This window comes from Phyllostomus discolor, chromosome X, assembly GCF_004126475.2.
Source record: "Phyllostomus discolor isolate MPI-MPIP mPhyDis1 chromosome X, mPhyDis1.pri.v3, whole genome shotgun sequence".
NCBI classification, from domain to species: Eukaryota; Metazoa; Chordata; class Mammalia; order Chiroptera; family Phyllostomidae; genus Phyllostomus; species Phyllostomus discolor.
Window position 1 is genome coordinate 101,733,669 of NC_050198.1, and position 23,183 is coordinate 101,756,851.

General features: G+C 36.7%; 1 protein-coding gene across 1 annotated transcript in view; it reads right to left on the reverse strand.

The window, feature by feature from the left end:
* Positions 1-1,020: 1,020 nt before the first annotated feature.
* Positions 1,021-23,183, reverse strand: part of BRWD3 (bromodomain and WD repeat domain containing 3) — a 99,530-nt gene continuing 77,367 nt past the window's right edge. Inside the window, exons 34-41 of the mRNA XM_028522604.2 lie at positions 21,480-21,536; positions 20,233-20,373; positions 19,153-19,227; positions 15,365-15,517; positions 13,198-13,361; positions 12,528-12,625; positions 11,826-11,984; positions 1,021-6,682 (exon numbers count right to left, since the gene is read on the reverse strand). Of these exons, the coding sequence (XP_028378405.1) occupies positions 5,928-6,682; positions 11,826-11,984; positions 12,528-12,625; positions 13,198-13,361; positions 15,365-15,517; positions 19,153-19,227; positions 20,233-20,373; positions 21,480-21,536 (1,602 nt within the window). The 3' untranslated portion in view covers positions 1,021-5,927. The remainder of the gene's footprint in view (positions 6,683-11,825; positions 11,985-12,527; positions 12,626-13,197; positions 13,362-15,364; positions 15,518-19,152; positions 19,228-20,232; positions 20,374-21,479; positions 21,537-23,183) is intronic.

A 23,183-nucleotide genomic window follows, 5' to 3' on the forward strand; every position in this document is an offset into this window, starting at 1 on the left:
AGAAAACCAACTCACAAGCTCAATGCACTGGTTTCAATTTATTTTGTGTACATTTGGCAAGTAGCTGTAAATTGGCAGGGTCATGTAATTGAGAAAGATAGTAGACTACTTTGTTCTTACCCTTCTCAGCTGGGGGGCAAAAAGTGGACCATCTCAGTACTGTTCTAATATCTGTTACAGAAATGATTTACTTACTCTATATTTTAAAAACCTAGCAGATGAAGTGAGAAAACATCAAAGCTTACTGAGAAGGAATTTTAACATACACTGTCCTATCTTTAAAGAGGGCTATGTTTAATCAATAATGCAGCTCAATGGAAATACCAAACTGTAAACAGATCCCCACTTCAATTTCCAAATATTGTGAAAATTTGGGCTACTTTCATAGACGAAGGATATGCCAGAAGACAAAGGTGATATTTTTTCCTAAATAACTTCTCGGTTCTAAATACACAAAACAGACAGTGTATATATAAAACATGCACTCGTGTTTGGCCAACTTATGTACCTTGAACTGAGTGAGGTTCTTGCAATTGGGAAGGAAATTCTGTGAAACCGTACAGGTGCACAATGTGGGCACTTACACTACAAAATAAAAATGCCTGGGATACATAACTCAGCTGTTAAAACTTATAAGCTATAAAGACATTACAAATCTATTCATTTCAAAAAGCTCTACAAAACGAAATGTTGACTAAAGCTTTGCAGGCTGTTATTTAATGCACCAAATAGCCCACATTTAAAATTTTTAACATATTTATTACCTAAAAGTGACCCAGAGTATCTGTAATGACAAAGACAAAAAAAAAAGCCATAGTTTTCTCTGATAGGAGGGGGTACCTAGTTCCTCAGATGAAAAAACTGTAATATTACATGACAAAGAAACAAGAATGGACCCAAGAGTTACATGTTATAATCTTTGAAACTGGATCATGAAAAGGTAACCCCGTTTTTCCTTCTTATTCATTCATTACTCTCCAGTACCTGAGTTAAGGCATAAAGCAGCAAGACTGCAACTGATTCCAAACAACTTGGAATTTTATTGTAAACATCCCATAAAGAATGGCAACAAATCCAGTTTTTTTTCTTTGAAGATAATTGCTTATAATGACTTATAACTGCCAAACAAAACATCTTTTATAAACCAAGCCAGTCTAGTTTACCTTTTCTGTACTGAATTTTAGTTTAATGGACATTTTGCCCATATACAACATCACATCAACTATTAACTGAATGATTTTCCATCTTAAAACTTATGGATACTAAAGAACAAACATAAGGTACAGTTTTGTTAATACTTTGTAAGGGATTACAAAAGACAAGGATGATAAGTTACAGGACAAAGAAATAAATTACTGATTGCCATCACCACAGTATTGTTTAAAGAACTAACATTTGTAGTACTGCCTAATGTGTATCTGGTGACATGTGAAGACACATTTCCCAAATGCATTTCTAAATATTTTTGTATGTGAATTTAAAAGTCAATTACCAATGGCGACTTTAATATGTATCAATAGTCTTATTTTTTTAGAAAATACTTATCATGCTTTTATATGTCAAAGTCTCATATTCTAGATTTAATCAAGATAGGAATAACAAATGAGTATACATATAAATAAACAAACACACCTTAACTCTAAACTGCAGGGCCTTTCTACTGTACTTCTGCCGTCAATGAATCATAAATTACCAGTCTCGTTGAAGTGTGCTAAATTAGGCAATGTCTTCATGACAAAAAGAGAAGTGAGGGTAAAAGAAGCAGGAGAGGAATGATGAAAAAGAAACAATCAAGAATAAGGCTACATAACAAACGTCAAGAAATAATAGGGCCATCCACATTCCCCAAAATACAGCACCATGAAAAAAATGAAACTTTATATTAGAATTTAATCCAAACTTCATCAACTTGGTAAAGCAACTTCACTAAGAGGTGGAGAGCAAAAAAGCATGAAAATATTTTCACACTATTTTTTTAAAACAAGCCTTAAAAGTGATCTTAGAATATTCTCTTTTCAACAGAACTTTTACATAGCCTCATGTACCACAAAAATGTTGGGGATGGGGTTAACATTTAAAACAATGAACTCGAAGTGTCAAAAGTTTTGTTCCTTTCCTCAGAACTAAAAGGCTGGACATCAAAGGCTACTCAAAATTATACAGGATACAAGTCTCCTTTTTGTGAATGTGAAAATTCCAACTTTAAAGTACCAGTTGGTAAATGTGCATAAAATAATTTCCAAGATCTCTAAGCGTGTTTAATACAAGGTTTTTAATTTATCACTACCACGAACATACAAATTTTGAAAAATGTTCAAAAAGGTTTTATCAAAAAGTTTGAAGTGGTATTCACATCTGTTTATCACTGTTATTGTCTTGTGACAATCTACAGGATTACAAAAAAAAAACAACAAAAGATAAATCACTCAAATTTATTTCCAATGATTTGAAGGCTGAGTTAGATATCTGAGCACACAGTTGCACAAATGAGATTTATGCATTTTACGCTGGGAGAAACAAAGTGCTATATGGAAGAATTCTAGCACAAGTCTGATCTCTGGCAAGGGAAACAAACAAACAAACAAGAAACAAATGAAGGGAGGGCAAATTAAATGAAAAAATATAGGGGCACATGTACACAACAAATCCTAGATTGTTTATCTAGAAGGTATAATGAAATTAATGATCAAGCAGTATATATATATACAGGCTAAGCGCTTTATAACAGAGGCAAAGAACTGGTAGACAGCAAACAGGACTGTCTTCCATACAAAATAGTCTTTTTTTTTTAATGTCTGAGATAAAGTGTGCCAAGTTGGAAAAAATCTACATACACACTCGCACGCACACACACATATAAACAAATTTAGTCACTAGGCTAACAGACTAGTGAATGTTTGGAGAGCATCTGATTGCTGGAAGAGATACACATAGCAGGCCATAGATAAAAACACACAATTCAGTTTTCATAAACATATACACATGCTAAGATCTTAAAGCTGGGAATTAAAACATTATTAGCATTCATGAGAAATATTACAGTTCACTGACTATTAATATCTAGCATAGGATTAGGCCTATACATCTGAGAGCTCTCATGAACCTAAAAATAACAGTGGTTTTTCTCCTTAGCAACTCTTTTAAGATTTAGACTTTTCTTCAACCTTCTTCACCCATTTCCTACTTGCTTTGCTATGGCTGAACCCAGGTCTTATTTAGGTTTAAATGGCCTCTAAAAAATTAAAGCAATAAAATATCCCATGTGATACAAATTACATCACATTCACAGGAGGCAGCGTTACAAAAAGAGCAAAGTATAAACTGTGGGGGAAAGTCCAGATATAAAAGTAAAAATACATCTTCCAAACTTTTATTCTCACAATTATTAAAATAATTTGCATGCAAACAGAAATGATCTGTTTGTTTTGTAATAAATGATAACTATGCTCATCTAACACACCCTGGTGACTAACTCTTTAAATCCTAGTAACTGAAATCAACATTACAGCAAAATGCTGTCACTAATATTTTCACAGTATTTCACTACATATAAAATATGCTTAAAATGTCTTTAGCCTTGTTATCCTAAGTATCTAAACCTAGAAAATCTTGACATCTGGGGAATAAATGTGGCATTTTTATTTTTTCAAAATAAATTATAAATAAAGCTTCAGACAGCTAAAATCACACAGATGGTAATTCTTCTACATTTCAAGAGGTCAGCTCTTCATAGAAGAATGTCAACAAAAAATTTCACACTAAAACGATACACATGATACTATTTGGGTATATCCATGAATTTCAGTAACTTAAGTTACTTTGATTAGGGTAGGCCAGAATGTTATTGATTCCAGGAAAACAGAGGCACAAATTTAGTCTAAATGTCCAAGAGATGAATAACTAAAATAGCACATTTTAGCAAAACTCAAATGCAGACTTTCAAAAATGAAAAATTTTGAATCTGTACTATTGGTAAAAGTGGCAGTCGAGTGACAACCAGTAGCTTTAATTTAGTGAAGAAAAAAAAAGACAAAAAAAAATCAGGTTGATCTACTTGTCCAGTAACAGAATTTAGTGCCGTTAACAATTCATAAAAATACTTTCTTCAAGCCTGAACATTTCTACTGCAAGTGAAAATTGCTTAAAGATGTTAGTCTAAGAATAACCCTCACCTGACCCAACAAAAAAAGCAAAGTTATGTGTGTACTCCTTCCTCTGCACTTAAGGATTTTCAGATGCGTGAAATGATGGAAAGCGTGAGACAAACACGTCAGCTTAAGCATCCTGGGATTACTAGGCAGAACATTAAGAAGTTTCATTTGTCCCCCCCCAAGTCTGATCTAAGCGCAAAAAGTCTGCTGTTACAACAGACGTCAATATATATTCATCCGCTCCTACCTCAAAAATTGAAGGATCTGACAAATCAGCGAATTTGCAATCTCTCAAATGTGAGGAATAAAACTGATCTGGGAACTCAAGCTCACTTATGGAACTATGTGCACTCTACTGCTGTAAACAAGGTCATAAGGGTTTCTGTTCTTTCTTCTACTACACAGTAACTCAAAATCTCGGTGTGCAGTGCAATGAGGTTCCTTTCTGAAAGATTGTAACAGAAGAACCTTTTGGAATGGTTTGAGCAAAACCTTTGACTGTTGATTCAAAATATTAGCTAGCCAAAACATGCCAACTCAAACTAGGTGTTTTGTTACATTTTGAAATTCAAATGAAAACCAGCCACTCACAGCTGCTAAATAGTATGTGGTAGCAGAGATATATAAGCAGTTGTCCAAGTCTACTTACATAAATATGTTCTAAGAAAAGTCTAATGTAGAGCATACTATGCTTATACAAGTTTGTTCATTACAACCATTAATTTGAGAGCCAATATGATTATTAACAATCTCTCAGCTTATAACTTATGAATATTCATTCCCACCAAGCTTGTTCTATTTCTCCTTAGTCAGTAATGAATAACAGCATCTATTTTTCTTAATGTTTCCAGTAGTTGTAGTTAATAGAGGTAGCTGAGCTACTATTCAAAGAAGTTATTCTTTGTGGATGAGGATTTTTCAAATGTTTAAGTTATTCTTTAAGCTACAGAAGTTCTATTAATGCAATAAAATATAACAGGAAAGGAAAATGGATGCAAGAAACTTTTGCATTTGGCACCTTGTCTAGATTGATACCTCAAGTATTCTTTTTTAATAAAGTTAATGCACACATCAGAACACACCACAAAGATTTGCTACATATTTACAAGGCACCAACCCTTTCTCACCTTTAACATGAATTAAGCAAATCAATGAAAAGTGTATCAAGATCCCCCCACCCCCCCAAAAAAACTGTAGTATAAATATATACTTCAGTTCAGTACAATTATTGAAAGTTTGGCCTGGGAAGAGTAAAATAATCCAGATCGTTCTTACAATATAGAAACTGTAAACATTTAATAGCTGCCTTTAGGATTGGTGTATTGTGCAAAAGTTATTATTACTGGGTACAGGAATCAAAATGGCAAAAACAAACTATATAAAACTCTGTAAGAAGGTGCTATACTTCTGTGATACAAAAGCAAAAGAGGGAATATTCTGTTGAGATAAAAATGTCATGCTACTCTTTAAGAAGCTGAACGCTCCTTTCATGTAGTAAATCTGTAGTGTGTCTGTGGTGTGTGTATGTGTGTGTGTGTGTGTGTGTGTGTGTGGGCAGATTTTTTTTTTAATTTAAGGCCTAATGAGTAAGGCTTGTTTGAACAAATGAAGTGTGGAGATCAAAAGTCTTGAAACAAATGTATACTGGCAAAATGGAAAAGCACCAATGTGAAAGGAAACATAAGTCCCCACACAACTTGCTTTGAAGATTTCCTGGTAAATTCCCTGCAGTAGAAGGCCATTGAATTTTTAGAATTATTCTAAATTTATTAACTGTTAATAATTCCATCCCATGAGATGGCTAACCCTGGCTTTTTCGGTCATTTTACGCACTCTGCCTGATCTGGATGTACCAAGATTCAGAGGATCTTCAGTGGACACAAAATTGTCATTATCAGAATCATCATTATATAAAACGGTCCTCCTGCCTTGGTTTCTTGTTTTAATTCGAGGCAGTCTACTGAAGCGTCCTGAAAACATGGTATCAAATTCATCATCTGCAATACGTGCACGTTTGGCTCTGGTGGCTCCTCTAGAAGCACCTCTTCCTCCTCTGCCTCTCCCTCTCCCTCTAGTGCCACCTCCTCCTCTTCCTCGACCCCCTCGTCCCCTGCCTCCTCTTCCTCTGCCTCCTCTACTCCATCTACCCCATCTGCCCCATCTACCCCTTCCTCCTGTGCCTCTGGTCTTCCAGTTTCTTTTTCCATTGGCATATTGCTTTCTGAGTTTCCTTTTAGGCCTAGTTTGTATGAATTTGCTATAGTCATGGTCTCCATCTACATAATCTTGATCTGTCCTGGAAGTTGATTCAGAGTCAGAATCAGAACCACAGGAACTTTCAGAACTTAAACTGGATCCTAACTCTCCACTTTCTGAGGAAGATAAGTGTGATTTCTCTTTTGTTTCTTTTTTCTCTTTGTCTTCTCTTTCCACGCTTTCATCTTCTTCCGATGCACTAAGTAGCTTTCTCTTGACTCCTGTCCGGGGCTCTCTGCCATCGTCATTTGTAAGGGGTCCATCAACGGAGTGATCTAAATCAAGATGAACGATTTTTTAAAGTTAAGCTTTGACATTGGCAAAATGGTTATTTAGGTTTGAAAGTAACATTCACAATCTATAAAAAATATTTATACTCAGATGGGGTAAAGTCATGGACAGTGCTGGAGTATGCATTTAAATCTGTTGGAAATGGAAGATAGTCAGGTTTTGATTTTTGTCTGGTCACTTTTTTGGCAGGGAGGGGAGTGTAGAGGGATGGTGGGGGGTGAGATAGCTGGGCAGGAGTTTCAAGGGTTGAACCCTAGGAAGAATGATCTGAGAACATGTATCTGAATAATTTCATTCATTCACTAAATGCACATTTACTGATGCTCTACTAATGGGCCAGCCATTTCTTGGAGCTTGAAATACGGCAATTATGAGATAAAGTCCTTATTCTTTGAAATTCTATTTTAGTAGGAAAAGCTTGCTTGACATGAAGTGAACAATTACATAATACAATTTTAAGTAATAAAATGTGCTATAAATAAAAGAGGTTAAAAAACTGTGAATGTATGTTTCAGGAGTACTTTATTTAAGGAAGACTTTCCCGCAGAGGTTGTATGTAAGAAAAGAACTGAATGAAGTTAGATCTGGGGAAAGAACATTCCATTAGAGGATACAGAAGCACAGGGTAACTAGAGTGGAAGAGAAAAGCGGAGTAGTGGGAGATAATTTCCAGTGAAGGGTTTTACAGCAGAAGAATGACAGGATCTGATTTACATTTTTGAAAGAGTGCTATAGTTGCTGCAGAAAGAATAGATTATAGGAGAAGAGATCGGAAGCAGCGATCAGTTGGGAAGCCACTGTAATAGCACAGGTAACACACCATGAGGGATGGAACAATAGAGGTGCTGAGAAATGACTGGATTTGGAGCATTTCCTTCTAGCCGTGCCACCAATAACAGCCTTTACTTTTAAAGTCCCAACTGATGGGAATGGCTGATGGATTGGATGTCAAGTGCTAAACAAAGAATGAAGATCAGCTACTAGGTTTTATAGCCTGCAACTGGGTGAAGGGTAGAGGTATTTGCTGAGTTGGAGAACACTAAAGGAGGAATTGGTTTGGGCAAGCTGGTAGAAAAAAAATAAAGATTCCAGTTTTGAATACTACTAGACACACAAGTAAAAACATTTACAAAAAGGAAAAGAAAAAAAAGCAGGTGGATATACCAGTGTAGAGGTTCAGGGGGGACTTGGACAAAGCTATAGATATGATTTTGAGAATTTTCTGTAAAGAGATGACATTTAGTGTCAGGAGAACTGAGAGAGCTCATTGACAAAGCAAGTATCTCAGGTAGCTGAGGACTGAGACTTGGGATATTTCAGCATTTAAAAATAAAGAACAGGCAAACATGAGAAGGCAAACTTGAGAAGGAATAGCCAGTCAGGTAGGAGGTAAACTGAAAATAGTGGAAAAAGCAAAGCCTAGGGTTATATGCTAACCCAGATTAGTCTAATAGTCTTGGTGTTCGGGACTAAATTGCATTTCCCCAAAATATGTATATGGAAGCCCTAACCCCCAATGTGTTTTTATTTGAAGATAGAGCCTTTAGGAAGTTCTTAATCAAAGTGAAGTCACAAGGGTGGGCCCTAATGCATAAGGACTGGTGTTGTTATAAGAAGACACACAAATGTTTGCTCGCTCTGTCCCCGTGTGTACATGGACAGAGAAAAAAAGCCACATAAGGACATAGCAAAAAGGTGGCCCTCACCAGACACCAGCCCTGCTGGCATCTTGATCTTTGACTTTGAGCCTCCAGAACTGTTGGAAAATAGATGTCTCTTTGAAGTATATGAAAAGCTGCTCAACATCTCTGTCCTTAGGGAAATGCAAATCAAAATCACAGTGAGCTATCACTTCACACCTGTTATAATGGCTAGTTTCAAAAAAATAAAAGGTAAGTGTTGGCAAGGATGTGGCCAAAAGGGAACATGTTAGCTGTACATGTTTGGTGAGAATGTAAATTAGTACAGCCACTATGAAAATCATCATGGAGTGTGCTCAAAAACTTAAAATACAACTACCATATAATCCAGCAATTCCACTACTGGGTATATATAAAAAGGAACTGAAATCAAGAAATCTGTACTCCCTTGCTCATTGCAGCATTATTCACAATAACCATGATAGGAAACAACATACATAATATATATAATATATAATATGCATATTATATAATATATAATAATGAATTATTTAGCCTTAAAAATGAAAAAAATCTGGCCATTTGTGATAACATGGATGAAGCTGGAGAACATCATGCCAACTAGGCAAAATAGCAGGATGCAGAAAAAGAAATATTGCATGATGTTACTTATGTGTATAATAAAATACAGTCATGCGCTGTATGAAAATGGGGCAATGACAGACACATATATGATGGTGGTCCCATAAGATTATAATGGCGCTGAAACATTGCTCTCTATTGCCTACTGATGTCACAGCCAGAGTAATGTCAGAGAGCAACACACTGCTCCTGTGTTCATGGTGATGCTGCTGTAAACAAACCTACTGTGCTGTCAATCGTATGAAAGAGTAGCCTGTCAATCATGCACAGTACATAATACTGGATAATAATAACAAGTGGCTATGCTACTGCTTTGTGTATTTAATATACTATGCTTTTTATGGTCATTTCATAGTATACTTACTCTGTTTACTGAAAAGACCAAAAGCTTGCTATAAAACCCTATGCCATGTTAAGCTAGCAGCAGTCCTGTACATCCCATGTTCACTGTGTTTATTGACCATTATCATTTTCTCTTGTGTTTGATTTAATCTCGTGTTGTTTTGTACAGTAGCATGATGTACAAGCATGTAGCCTATGCCATACAGACTAGGTGGGTAGCAGGGTATACCATCTAGATTTGTATAGGTAAATTTGATGATGTTCACACGACCAATTAGCTGAAGATGTGTTCTCAGAACATATCCCTGCCATTGAGTTTGTAGAAGCAGTGAGTGACAGGGTGGTTGCCATGCGTTGAGGCAGGGGAAATAGAGAGCTGATGGTTAGAGGGAGCCAAGGCTCAGATATTCAGGATGAGTAAATTCTAGATATCTAACATACAGCATGGTAACTTTGGTTAACAGTACTGTACTATATACTTGAAATTTGCTAGGATAGATCTTAAATCTCAACATACACAGTAATCACAATAGATTCCTAAATCAGTTTGATTGTGGTGACCATTTCACAGTGTATGCGTATACTGAAACATCAAGTTGTAATTCTAAGTATGCACAATTTTTATGTCAATGATATCTCAATGAAGCTCCTAATAACAAATATCTGCTACCTACTCTGTGGTCTCTTGTTGCAATGGCCCAAGCTGACAAATATAGTAAGTGACAGCAATAGAAACTGTAGATAAGAGATTTAGGTGGTATTAAAAAGTTATAGAATTCAGAAAACTGAGCAACTGACTGCATATGAGGGGCAAAAGGAGAGCCAAAGAACTCTAAAATTTTAAAGTGGATGACTAGGAGGAAGTTGGTGGTGCCATCAACTAAAATAGTGAGGGCAGAAAAAGAAGCAAGCTTGAGAATATTAAATGATAAACACCCAATGGAATTTTTTTAGGAAGCACTTGGAAATGAGGCTGGTAGAATAGAGATACTAGGGCTAGATACATGAATTAGGAGACTCATCAGCATAAAGATGACTGATATAGCTATTAGATTCCTTTGTTTGTAGAAGACGAAAGGACACCACCAAACCAAAATAAACAGAGATTATATTAATACACTAGAAACAGAGATACAAGAGAAGCAGTACCATAGAAGGCAGGCAGTCGAGCTCCTAGACATGCAGCAGCATGCAGTGATGCAGGTAGATCAGAGAGAGGGGGACTAAGACAAGGACAGTGATTGGTCACTGGAGAACACTGCTGATTCTGGAGAGGAAAAACTTTTGTAGAGTGGAGCGGTCAGAAGCTAGACTATAAAGGATAAAGGAATGTTTAGATGGAAAGAAAATAGCAGCAGGAAATGTAATCTACTCTTCCTACAAGTTTGATAATGAAGGAAAAGGCAAAATGAGAAGAAAGTGGCATGAGTATGCAACGTGCAGCTGGAACAGAAGGGAAGAAAGAGAAAAACTGAGGAAAATAAATGCAGTGACTATCTTAAAGCAATCAGATATGTAACTCTTTATTCCTTACAGAACAAATAAAAAATGTATCTTTAGAAAGCCTATTTTGGGGTTATTTGATATTTCAATAATGATGGAAAAGCTATTAAATCTTTCATTAAAATGTATATGAAATAAAAATATAGACTTTAATAAAAATATTTCTAAAAACATGGTAATTATTCTTCCCAAACTTCAAACAGATGAATATATTAGAAGTTTCTCTGAACATGTTCAAGGTCCATAACTCAGGGCTAAGTATAAGAAAATCTGCATAACAATAACCTTCAAGTATTTATAACTGATGCTCATGACATTGTGCAAAAATAAACCACGGGATGATGAATTATTAACTCAGGGATTTCTTTTTAACCAGTGAAATTTTTTTCTACAAATAGAAGTTAGATGGAAGCTCATGAAATGAATAATAATAAGTTTCTTTGGTTGAATGGAGAAGGCTATTCTGAGAATTCCTGAAGTAGCTCTGAATTACTGAATTACTAAGAGGCAGAACAGTCTGAAACCCACTCAGTTATTGAGAATACCTAAACAAAGTGGTAGATATAGGTGTTGACTAAAAAGAGGGCTCACTAGTCAACCAAAACCCTTTTTCTAAATTGGGATGGGCTTTTCTTAAACATGAGTCCTATTTAAAGATGATTTTGGAATTTTATTTGCCTTGCTTATTAATATGGTTTAAATGTGTCTAATACACTGGTTTGTATGTGCTTGGGGAAAGAGCGCTTCATTTATTTGTTCCTGTCTATTCATTTTACATTTTATTTCATTATATTATTGAAATATTACTGAAAATCTGATAATAGCCTGTTCTTAGTTGTGGCTATGAAACCCTGCCTGAGTCAATGTCAACAATACTAAAATCCTCATTAACTACAAGCACATGCTAATTTTTACTGCATAAATACACCAGCTTTTAAATAATTCATTTGCCATTATAGAGGAACAAAGAATAAATACTGTGTCCATATTTATTCCCTACCTTGTTTAACTGGCAAAACTCTATTCCGAAATGATTTGGCTTTCCCTGCATCATGGCTATTTCCACTTCGGGTGTATCCACTCAAGCTCGATGAAGACAATGGTCCATCTAGCTCATCATCAAGTAAATATACCGAAAGCCCTTCAGCAGCATCTGAAACTGACATTTAAAAAGACCGTAATGTTAACATGATTATCATGCTGTTCGGAAAACTCTCTCATGCAGTTATTCTACTCTAACATGACAATTGTGCATTGCTTGAAGGAAATATGAGTATTTTGACAACAAATGTTTTATTACATTCTTAAGCTTTCAAGGACAAACTGTCAGAAAAACTTGTCTAAGGGAACCACTCCCCCACACAATAAATCCTCAGTTCTTCCACTGGTGAAAATATTATTGTACCCAGTGCTCTGAGATAGTATAGATGTTAAAAATCATGAAGTTACAGAATTTTAAAACTAAGAGGCTTTAAAATTCATACAGTCTTAACACCTTCACTTAAAATATGAACACACTTAATCCTGTGGCCTACTGTCTAACCTAAGACCACACAGCTAGAGAAAATAATTGGGAATAAAACACAACTCTCTACATCAAAATCCATGGCTCTTTGTACTATAAACCATGCTGCCTTTTCTATAGCCTGAATATTAGCATTAAACTGAAATATGTAAAACCAAAGACAAAAGACGTATTTACCAGGAGACGAGAAAGGAGAGCTGGTCCTGGCATAAGACACTGAGGTATTCTGGTCATTTTTAGGCTGCAACTTCATTTGTTTCTGTTTCCCTTTTGGACTATAAGTAACAATATGTAACAATTAAGATTTTTTTCTATCAGCAATATATTATGATAAACAGTACATACAAGATGTTTCTGGTGACCAAAAAAGAAATGTCTGATAATTTCAGTGAAACACTTCAAATTCGTAATGTAATGAAGTTAAATGTAAAGCATTCAAATGAAAAGTTTTGGTTTAACAAAATCCACATCAACAAAGCTTTGGATTACCACCTCCATCTTTACACAGGTGCATGATTTCTTTAAAAATGTATCTTGGGCCCTGGCTGACATAGCTCAGTGGATTGAGCGTGGGCTGCAAACCAAAGCATTGCAGGTTCGATTCCGAGTCAGGGCACATGCCTGGGTTGCAGGCCACGGCCCCCAGCAACCGCACACTGATGTTTCTCTCTCTCTCTTTCTCCCTCCCTTCCCTCTCTAAAAATAAATAAATAAAATCTTTTAAAAAAATCTTTAAAAAATATCTTGGGTCTTGGGGTCCCCTCAAGCCATTCAATAAACTTTAAGAAATGAAGTAATATATACAAAATGTCTCGACAATATAGAATACTGCATCACTGTAATGTACCTAGGAGCTCTGCTACTAGATAATGAACTGCTGCTGCTTCTTAAACGTTTTCTGTACCGTGGCCGTCTCCTCTTCTGACTCTGGATTGCCGACTTATATTCAGAGATGATATTTTTCATATGACTTTCAAATAAGGCAGATAACCGCAGCGTCATGCTATAGACCTGAAGTGGAAGAAATTAGTATTGTTTTAGCAGCCACTTCAATTATAGAAAAATATAAACAGTATAAACATGCCTGGACCATGACCAGTATCATCCTTTTATAAAAAATATATACATTATATCATGCATTCAAAAAATGCTTCCTGAAGAATTAAAGCAAGTTACCATTTTTAACTAAAAATTAATAAAGGTTTTTAAAAGAGAATATCCAATGTTGGGAAGGGTAGCAAAAAACATTGTAATACATTGCCAGTGAGTTTTTTTTTTAACTGGAACAGTTAATTCTCAAGGGCAATGTGTAATAGGATTTAATATAAAAAATGTAAAAACATACACACCCTCTGGCTAATAATTTCACCTGTGGGAATTTATCCTAAGGAAACAGAATTGCACACACAAAGTAATTATGTTCAAGGATTAACGATGTTAGCCACAGCTTTATGCATGTAAAGTGAAAACCTAGAAACAGCCTACATCTCCAGCACTAGGACACTTGCGAAATAACATAAAACCACCATATAATGAAGTACTGTGGAGACATTAAAACTTTTCTTCTCAAAGAGTAATAATATGAGAATATGCTCATAATATATAAGTTTAAGAAAGGTTTCAAAATAATAAAACCCACTGTTTTAAAAAATATGAGGTCTGTCTGGAAAAAGTCTAGCCATTGTTAATATAATGAGGACAGTTGTGTGGCATCCATGTAACCCATCAGCCAAGGAGAGTGGACTGGAATGCACATGTGTGAACAATGACAAGTTCACTCTACTAGTCAGTGGGGGCAATAGATGCCTTTGAGTGAGTTTGTGTACTGTGTGGCTGTCAAATTCAAAATGACCGAGCAAGTAGAGCAATGAATCTGCATCCAATTTTGTGTAAAGCTTAAACATTCCTTCCTGGAAACTATTCAGATGATTCAGAAGGCTGTAGCTATGAGCAACTGGTGACTGGCAGCTTCATCATGACAACATGCCTGCTCATGCATCATGTCTCATGCAGAGGTTTGGTGAAACATCAAATCACCCAGGTGACTCAGCTCCTCTACAGCCCAGATTTGACACCCTGTGACTTCTCACTTTTCCCAAAACTAAAATCACCTTTGAAAGGGAAGAGAATTCAGACCATGGATGAGATTCAGGAAAATACAAAGGGGCAGCCAATGGTGATTAGGACAACTGTGTGAGGTCCCAAGGTGCCTACTTTGAAGGGGACTGAGGTGTCATTGTCCTATGCACAATGTTTCTTGTATCTTCTTCAATAAATGTCTCTATGTTTCATATTATATGTCTCGATACTTTCTGGACAGACCTCATATAAACATATTTAAGTATAAGTGTAGGAAATAAATGTGAAAAAATCATGTCTCCATAAATTAGTGAGAGTTCTTATTATATGAGTTAAAAGTGAGCAAGTTATACACATATTGTGCAACTTATTTAAAAATTAATCAGATACCAGTGATTACAAAACACAAAAATTACTACTTTTTTGTTCTCAAGATATTTAAATTCTGATAAAACATAGGGAAAGTATTAAATGTAAATATGAATAGACAGTTATTACTTGCCAATGCGGTTCACTATTTGTTATGATAAAGGGAACATAAATATTCAGAGCTAATCTGAATATTTATATAAATTAGGTTTTACCACTTGTACTTATAAAACTTTTCATAAATAAAAGACATATTAAATTATACTCAAATTACTACTTCTCTGTCCCTTGACCTCTCTCTAGCAGACATAAAATATTACTAAAGAGTAGCGATGAGGCAGGCAGAGGAAAGAAAGAGGTGCTTAGATTCAGAGCGACTATGCTCAATGTATCTTTATGCCTAATAAACTGCCAGAGAAATACCAAGACTGAAACTTCATCAGTGATGTCAGAATTATAGTATATACTTGTTTAGAAATTTTAAAACTGGTAAAAGAAAAAGCTGCCTGATAGATGCATTAACTAAATGCTTAGACGATTAACCCACTTAACATAGATTTTCATACCCTTGACTTTTTATTAGAGGTATAAGTTTTGCAGTTGCTGAATATTTGGCGAACGTCCTTATAAAATTCCAGAGGACTACCATAGTTTCCTGCTTCCAAAGTTTCTTTCACAGTGCTGAAGTCCACAGGAGTGTCCATGGCACCTTGATGATCCTACAAAGAAGAACGTGTTATCAAATACATAGGCTAGGTAAGGATATGACATAATACAATGAGATAAGATTTGCATCACCAAGTCGCCAGGAAATAAACAGACTGCTTTTCAGTCTGATAACTGCCTTCTCCAAACAATACATTTAAGAGCTGTCTTTTGGGGGCTTAGGAAAACAGCAGAGGTGTTTGGGAGGTCCTTAGCCCTCACGCAGCCATCCAGAACCATAAGACTGTCAAGAACCAGAAAAGAAATTCCACAGCCACTGGCTTCCCTACAGAGTTCATAACCCAAGACTGCATCGCTTGCTTAAAGCTGAAGTAACCAATTCCTTGGCAAACTGCTCACTGCAAGTATGAGATGAGAGAATTCACATATAACTATATAGTTCCATGTCACAAATTAGCTGCATATTTCCAAGACATTCCCAACTATGAGCACACTGTACCTAGGACGTTATTAAAGGTCTAAGTCACTTGGCCATATCTGTGCCTTTCTCCTATCATTTTGATTTTAACAAATGTGACACTTTTGCTTCATGTAAGGTCTTCACTTTCATATATTAAAAATTAGTTTGATTTTACCCTGGCTGGTGTGGCTCAGTGGATTGAGTGCCGGCCTGTGAACCAAGGGGTGGCGGGTTCAATTCCCAGTCAGGGCACATGCCTGGGTTGCAGGCCAGGTCCCCAGTAGGGGGTGCATGAGAGGCAACCATACACTGATGTTTCCCTCTCTTTCTCCCTCCCTTCCCCTCTCTCTGAAAATAAATGGATGTGATCTTTTAAAAAATTAGTTTGATTTTGATTAGAGGGAGATTTTATTTCAACCTAAATCTTTCAATTCCAGTTATGATATTTCTAGGGTTGTCCCATAGAAATGCATCTGAAATGTATAAATATACCTGCACATACCACACCCATCAATAAACAAACATATTTCAGAGTAAAAGCCATGGTCAGTATTAGATCTCTCATCCTATTTAGAAACGTTAAGAATTAACATTACCACATTTCTCTCACAGGAGAAGTCAAAGAACCAGAAGGCACAGAGGAAGGATATAAAAAGAGAAAAATAGTCCGGGTGAGCCGTGGCCAGAGCTGCATCTGGAGCGGCATCCGGAGCTACATGGTGGCTACCCTGCTGCCAGGACAGTGCCCACTAGTCATAGAGGGACGTGCAGGCATCTCTTGCAGCTGCCTACCCATAGGCCCCTCATTGTCATTGCAGCTGCTGGCTGTCCTCAGCATCAACGAGGGGATTAGGGGAGGTGTAGCAAGGGGTCTCTGGAGATCCCCACAAGTGTCAGGTCAAAGGAGAGAATGGGGAGTGGCCCGCCAGGGCATACGGAGCCCTGGCACAGAGGTCAGGGCCAGACTGGGGCTTTGGCCTCCAGGGAGAGGCTGAGGTCAGCGTGGTAAGGGATCCCGCGGCCGGCCCTCTAAGCCCACAGGTGACAAAGTCACTGAGACCCTTGGGAAGGTGACTACACCCAGGAGTGCAGTGGCCCAGCCGCATTGCACAGGCAGGAACCACAGGTCCATAGGAGCCACAGGTGAGGGAGAGCTCGGAGACCGCCAGGCTCCCAGCTTGAACAGACTTCTGGGGCTTTTATTCACCAAATGGGGCAGCTGGGGGAGGGCTGGGTTTGTGCTGGGAGGAGGGCTTTCCTTCTGCGCCCCTGGAGGCGCTCAGGAGATGCGCAAGTGCTGCACACATGCATGGACTTGGGGAGCTCGGCACGCAGCACCATGTAGGAAGCACCAGCGAGAGGCAAGGGGTCCAACAGGGAGCGATTCCCTAAAGGACGGGCATGAACAGAAGAGAGCCCCCACAGAGGCATGCAGCGGTGGGGAGCAGGGGTGCAGAAGCTGGGCGAGGACTGTTAGCAGGAGGGGGTGCTCAGCCAGCAAAGTGCTGCGGGGGAAAAGGGGGCAAGGGTTGGATGACAGAGAGCCCCCTGATGGGCAGCCCTGGAGGTTGCTAGTGTCTTGAGCAGTTTGGGTGAGAAGCTGTGTTGGAATGGATGGTGGAGCAAATAGTTGCCTTTCCCCTTGAAGTAGATGAGCTGACACTCACATTCACATGGAGAGTGAACAAGCAAAACTAGCCAAGAAAACTGAAAGAGAAGAGGGACGTGAGCCACTGGCACTGCGGGAGATGAAACGTGTTGTAGCACCCCTTCAGTACAGCCGTGGGGCAGCTGCCGGACTCCCATGGACAGAGAGGAGAGAGCCATGGAGGAAAAGTCACCAAGGCACCACAACACGGGGGCATTAGATGCAATGATGGTTGCTTTCTAACAACGATGGTGAAGATAGACAATTCTAATAAACAGTGTTCCTCATCTGAATAATAAAGTTAGAACTAAATAGATCAGCCCTGGTGGAGTGGTTCCATGGGTTAGAGCGCCATCAACCAATTCCACCAACCCAAGATTGCAGGTTGTATCCCCAGGGGGTCAGGACACATTCAAGAATCAACCAATGAATGCACTGATGAGTGGGAACAGCAAATCAGTGTTTCTCCCTCCCTCTCTCCCCAAGATCAATTAAAAAAAAAACTAAATAGATCAAAGATAGAAATGTAAAACAAGTGACGTCATTAAGAAATGCTAGGGAAAAAAAAAAAAAGATGACTGTTTTAACATCGGAGTGGAAATGCCCAGTAGGAAAATGGGCAAAAAGACACAAGAGTCAACCCAGATGAAATCCTAATGACCCATGCACATAGGAAAAACTATTCAACCTCACTCATAATAAGACAAATGCAAACTAAAATGATAGTTGGTAAGTTTTCTTTTTCTTCTGAAGAATACCATGGAAACACCATGCATTTGGGAGCACCAATAAACTGTTTAAAGCAAAAAAAAAAAAAAAAAAAAAAAAAAGAGTGCAAAGTATTTTTCAAAGTATGAGAAACTACAATTGCTCTTAATATATCTTTTTTAATTTTCTTGCTTAAATCATAAAAATCAAAAGTATATCCCAACACAGCGTGCTTTATGGAAACAAAAATTTTCATAGAATAAAAATGTTGGAACTTTGTGTAGTATGACAATTCCCAGTAGGAATAGTCAGCTGCAATACAGACCTAAGTATATTATGTAATTGATGGTTTCTACTGTGCTACAATAGCTTTAGATTTATAGAAACAAATAAATACCTTCCATCTATACAGACAGTACAGAGAACACTCTTTTATTTAGAAGATTTTATTTATTTATTTTTAGAGAGAGGAGAAGGGAGGGACAAAGACAGGAAGAAAAACATGGATGTGCAAGACAAACATCCAGGGGTTGCTCTTGCACACCCTCAACGTGGGGTGGGGACCTGCAACCCAGGCATGTGCCCTGACTAGGATTCAAACAGGGGACCTTTCTGTTTGTAGGATGAGGTCCAACCCACTGAGCCACACTGGTTGGGGCCAAACAACCCTCTTCAGAACATGTGCTGATTTAAGAAACAAAAACTAAACAACCAAAAAAATTAAACAAAGGTAAAAAAAGGAGTGAGAGCAGAGTTGGAAAACAGCTTTGAAAATTATAAAAGTTTTATTTACAGTATTGAGATTTTAAAAAGTAAAACAACGTAAAAAAAAAAAAGCTGGTATATGTTTTTTAAGAAACTACTAGGCCTACCTCAGAAAGAGATGGATCTTCTTGTCTTTCCAGAACCACTGACCCTGAAGGTTCTCCTTCTTGCTCTTGATGGCCCTATCAGGGTAAGGAAGGTATATTGTGTTTTTAGACCACAACAAAATTTCAAGAATTATAATATAATCATTATTTAACGTTCAAAGGTCCATAAATAGGATAAATGTTTTTATTTTTTACTGACTGTATTGCAAGATGAATGAACTCTATATTCACCATTCCCCACTCCTGTGAAAATACAAGACTACTTTATTGTACCCAAACTCTGTACAAACACAGTAAGCTTTGTTGAACATAATCTTGTTCATTATTTGAATAAATTTCCCCCAAATCAAACCTGTGTAAGTAGAGAATACTGATGTTTACTAATTTCAGAGGATGATCTCATGTATTTCTGAAATATTGCTGTACTTTTTCTATGAATAAATTAAAATTGATTTGCTATCTATATTAAAACATTATTCATTATATAAATAGTGCTGTTAGGAAGGAAATCCTTTAATGGAAATTCCCATGCTGGTATCTTTCATGAGAAATAATAAGGTATGTTGGTTAACTAAGGGATCATCTTGGATAACATAATATTTAAATTATTAACAGAAATTAAAGATAACATGAATTATGAACATAAGGCTGACATATGTTAACCAGTGTCTATAGTGTGTAAAAGTGTATTAGAAGTTAGTAGAATATATTCAACAAATATCCAAAATAAAAGCAGAAAGGTATTGCAAATATGTTTATCTTTTAATTAAATCTACTGGGGTGACATTATTTAATTAAATAATTCTATAACACATCATCAGCAAATATATTTAGATTAAAAGGTGGTTTACAAATGCACAAGCTACATATGAAGGACATGACAGGCATTTTAACATGTCATGGCTAATCAAACTACCCACTTTCACAATTCAAAGATAAACAAAGAAGGAAGTGGAAGGCAGGAAGAAGGGAGAGAGAAAAAAGGTAGCAACAAAGTGGAAAAGTGGCTTTTAAGTAGGTCTTAGCAGACGTTAATGGGAAAGTACATATTGGCAATTATTTAAACAACTGTTTGCTTACTGGGTGAGAAAGATGATCAGCTGGCTGTCGAAATGGCTCCGAGTCTTCACGTTCATAAATGAGGCTCAACAGTTCTTTGCACTGCTTTCTCCAAGCATCAGGATTACTCTTTAAAGACGGTCTTCTGCCTCGGCATTTGGCCTGTAGATTTTAATAGAATTACATGTAAAAGCTCTTTCCTTCACCCTTTATTGATTGTCTCCTGTTTTTCTTATGTTAATATACCTATGTAAGACAAAACAGCTGCTATTTAAAGGCTTCTTAGTTTAAATTAGATACCCTGGAAAAATATAACCAAACAAAAACTAGGTACTATAGTTTGGAAACAGCAAGAAATCTATTATTATGAATTTTCATTTAAAAAATATAAACCTCAAAAAAATAAAATATAAACTTCAAACACAGGGGAACAGATTATTTTGTTTCACAAGGTTAAAGATTCCAATGCCTTAATATTTGCTCATAGTTAAGTATACTTGATTATGGTACCATAATCCCACTCTTCTCAAAATAATACTTGAAATATACATATATGTAAGTCCTTTGTGGTCATGATAAATGATGGCCTTTACTATTTAATGCCTTTTTTATATGATCTCTTTCAGTATTTCAAAGGAAAGTTCTCCCTCATATAGAGCAAATGATTGTCTAGTTATTATAGAAGGAAAGTATGAAATACAGAGTTAACATAACAGACCTCAGGCTGCTATCTTTAGTGTGGCTTGCTTGTAAGGTTGTCCTGTGACTGGCAGCAGGGCATCTGCCACTTGAAGTGTTTCTAAAATAATAAAGGTGGTCTACTCTATCTACATAGTTTTTACAAATACCATGATCTGTGTTGATGCTTTTCCTGCACTTTCCTGCTTTCTGGCAGCCTGGAATCTTGGCATGTGCTAGTCAGATGGTGTCTACATAACCATCTCCCAATAAATTCTTTAGGGATTGAGTCTCTAATCACACACATGTTGTTCCACTTTCATTGCTGGGGGAAGAGTATGCTCCGTGTGGCCCTTCAATGGAGGGAGAGAGCATGAAAAAGTCTGCACATGGATTCTTCCAGACTTTGCCTTGTGTCTTTTCCCCTGTGATCCAGCTATGTATCCTTACTGCAATAAAACTCAGCAATGAGTAACAACTACATACATTGCATACTGTGAGTCTCTCTAGAAACTTTTCAAACATATGGAGTAGGTTTTAGGGATCTCTGACACAAGAACTCTGAAAATTTTCATCATTTACTCACTCACCCTTCTTCCAGATGAAGTACCAGGGCCGTCTGAATCTAAATCAACCATTTCTGTATCCTAAAATTAAAAGGGAATAAACTACAGTCAAACTCTTATAAATTAGATAAACATTTACAACTAAAATGGCAAGTATAATCACAATTAACTCCCTCACCGGAGCAGGCAGAAATAGGTTGGAAGGAGACTCACTCCAAATACTGACTATGTGCTGTATACAAGCTGGGAAACATACTGGGGGAATATGAGTAAACGGGGTTTGTCTTTAAATCAGAACAGGAAATAAGGAAAAAAAGTATAGTGCTTGGTGTCTGAACTGTACCTAAATAAAACTTACTCTATGCGACATAATAAATGTATATACTATAACCATGAACTACTCATGATTCATCGTTTGATATGTCAAGAAATATATTTCTTTTCTATAGGAAAAATATGAATGTGCATTAAAATCTAAGATTTAGTTGTGTAGTACACAGAGGCAAGGCCCACACACCACTATTCCCAAACACATAGGTGATGCCTAGGAAGAAGAAAGGGAGCTCATGAGCTATTGGTACCCTTTTCTAATGAATAAAGTTATTGAATTAAATTTTACTTTAATTTTCTCTTATAACCCGAGGAATGCTACTCTGAGGAGATCATATCGTCTTGATAGAAACTCGCAACAAACTAGGTTTAGAGGAGGAAACATACATCAACACGGAAGCCATATATGACAAGCCCACAGCTAACATCATGGTCATTAGCAAAAAGCTGAAAGCTTTTATACCCTAAGACCAGACACAGGATAAGGATGCACACTCTAGCTACTTTTATTTAATATGGTAGTGGCAGTCCTAGCTAAAGCAATTAGGCAAGAAAAGCAAAAGACATTGAAATCAGAAAGGAAAAAGTAGAACTGTCTCTATTAGCAGATGACATGATATTACATATAGAAACCCTAAAGACAAGTTCCAAGAAACTGTTAGCACTAATAAAGAAAGTCAGTAAAGCTGCAAGACACAAAATTATACAAAGACAAGTTGGGTTTCTACACACTAACAGAGAAAGTAAGAAAGCAATCCCATTTAAATTGCACTAAAATGAATTTTTTAAAAAACTTGAAATAAACTGAACCAGAGAGCTGCACACAGAAAAGTATAAGACACTAATCAAAGAAAATGCAAGTACATTGAAAGATGCTTTATATTGATGAGTTATACAAATTAATATTGTTAAAATGCCAATACTGCCTAAAGCAAACTACAGATCCAATGAAACTCTGATCAATTAAAATGGTATTTTTCACAAACATAGCAAAAAAAAATCAAAACACTTCAAAAATTCATATGGGACAACAAAAGACTTCTAATAGCCAAAGCAATCTTGCCACAGAAAAAAAAAAAGATGTATGCATCATACTTCCTGATTTCAAATGATACTAGAAAAGCTATAATAATCAAAACAGTCTGGTACTGGCAAAAGAAAAAGACACATAGATCAATGGAACAAAATAGAGAGCACAGAAATAAATTCATGCATGTATAGTGAATTCATTTACAACAAAGAAGACAAGAATATATAATGAGGGGAAAAGAGACTGTTCAAATAAATTATCCTGAAAAAAATTAGATACCCACATGCAAAAAACATGAAACTGGACCCCTATATTACACGGTACATAAAACTCATCTCAAAATAAATGCCCTGGCTGGCATAGCTCAG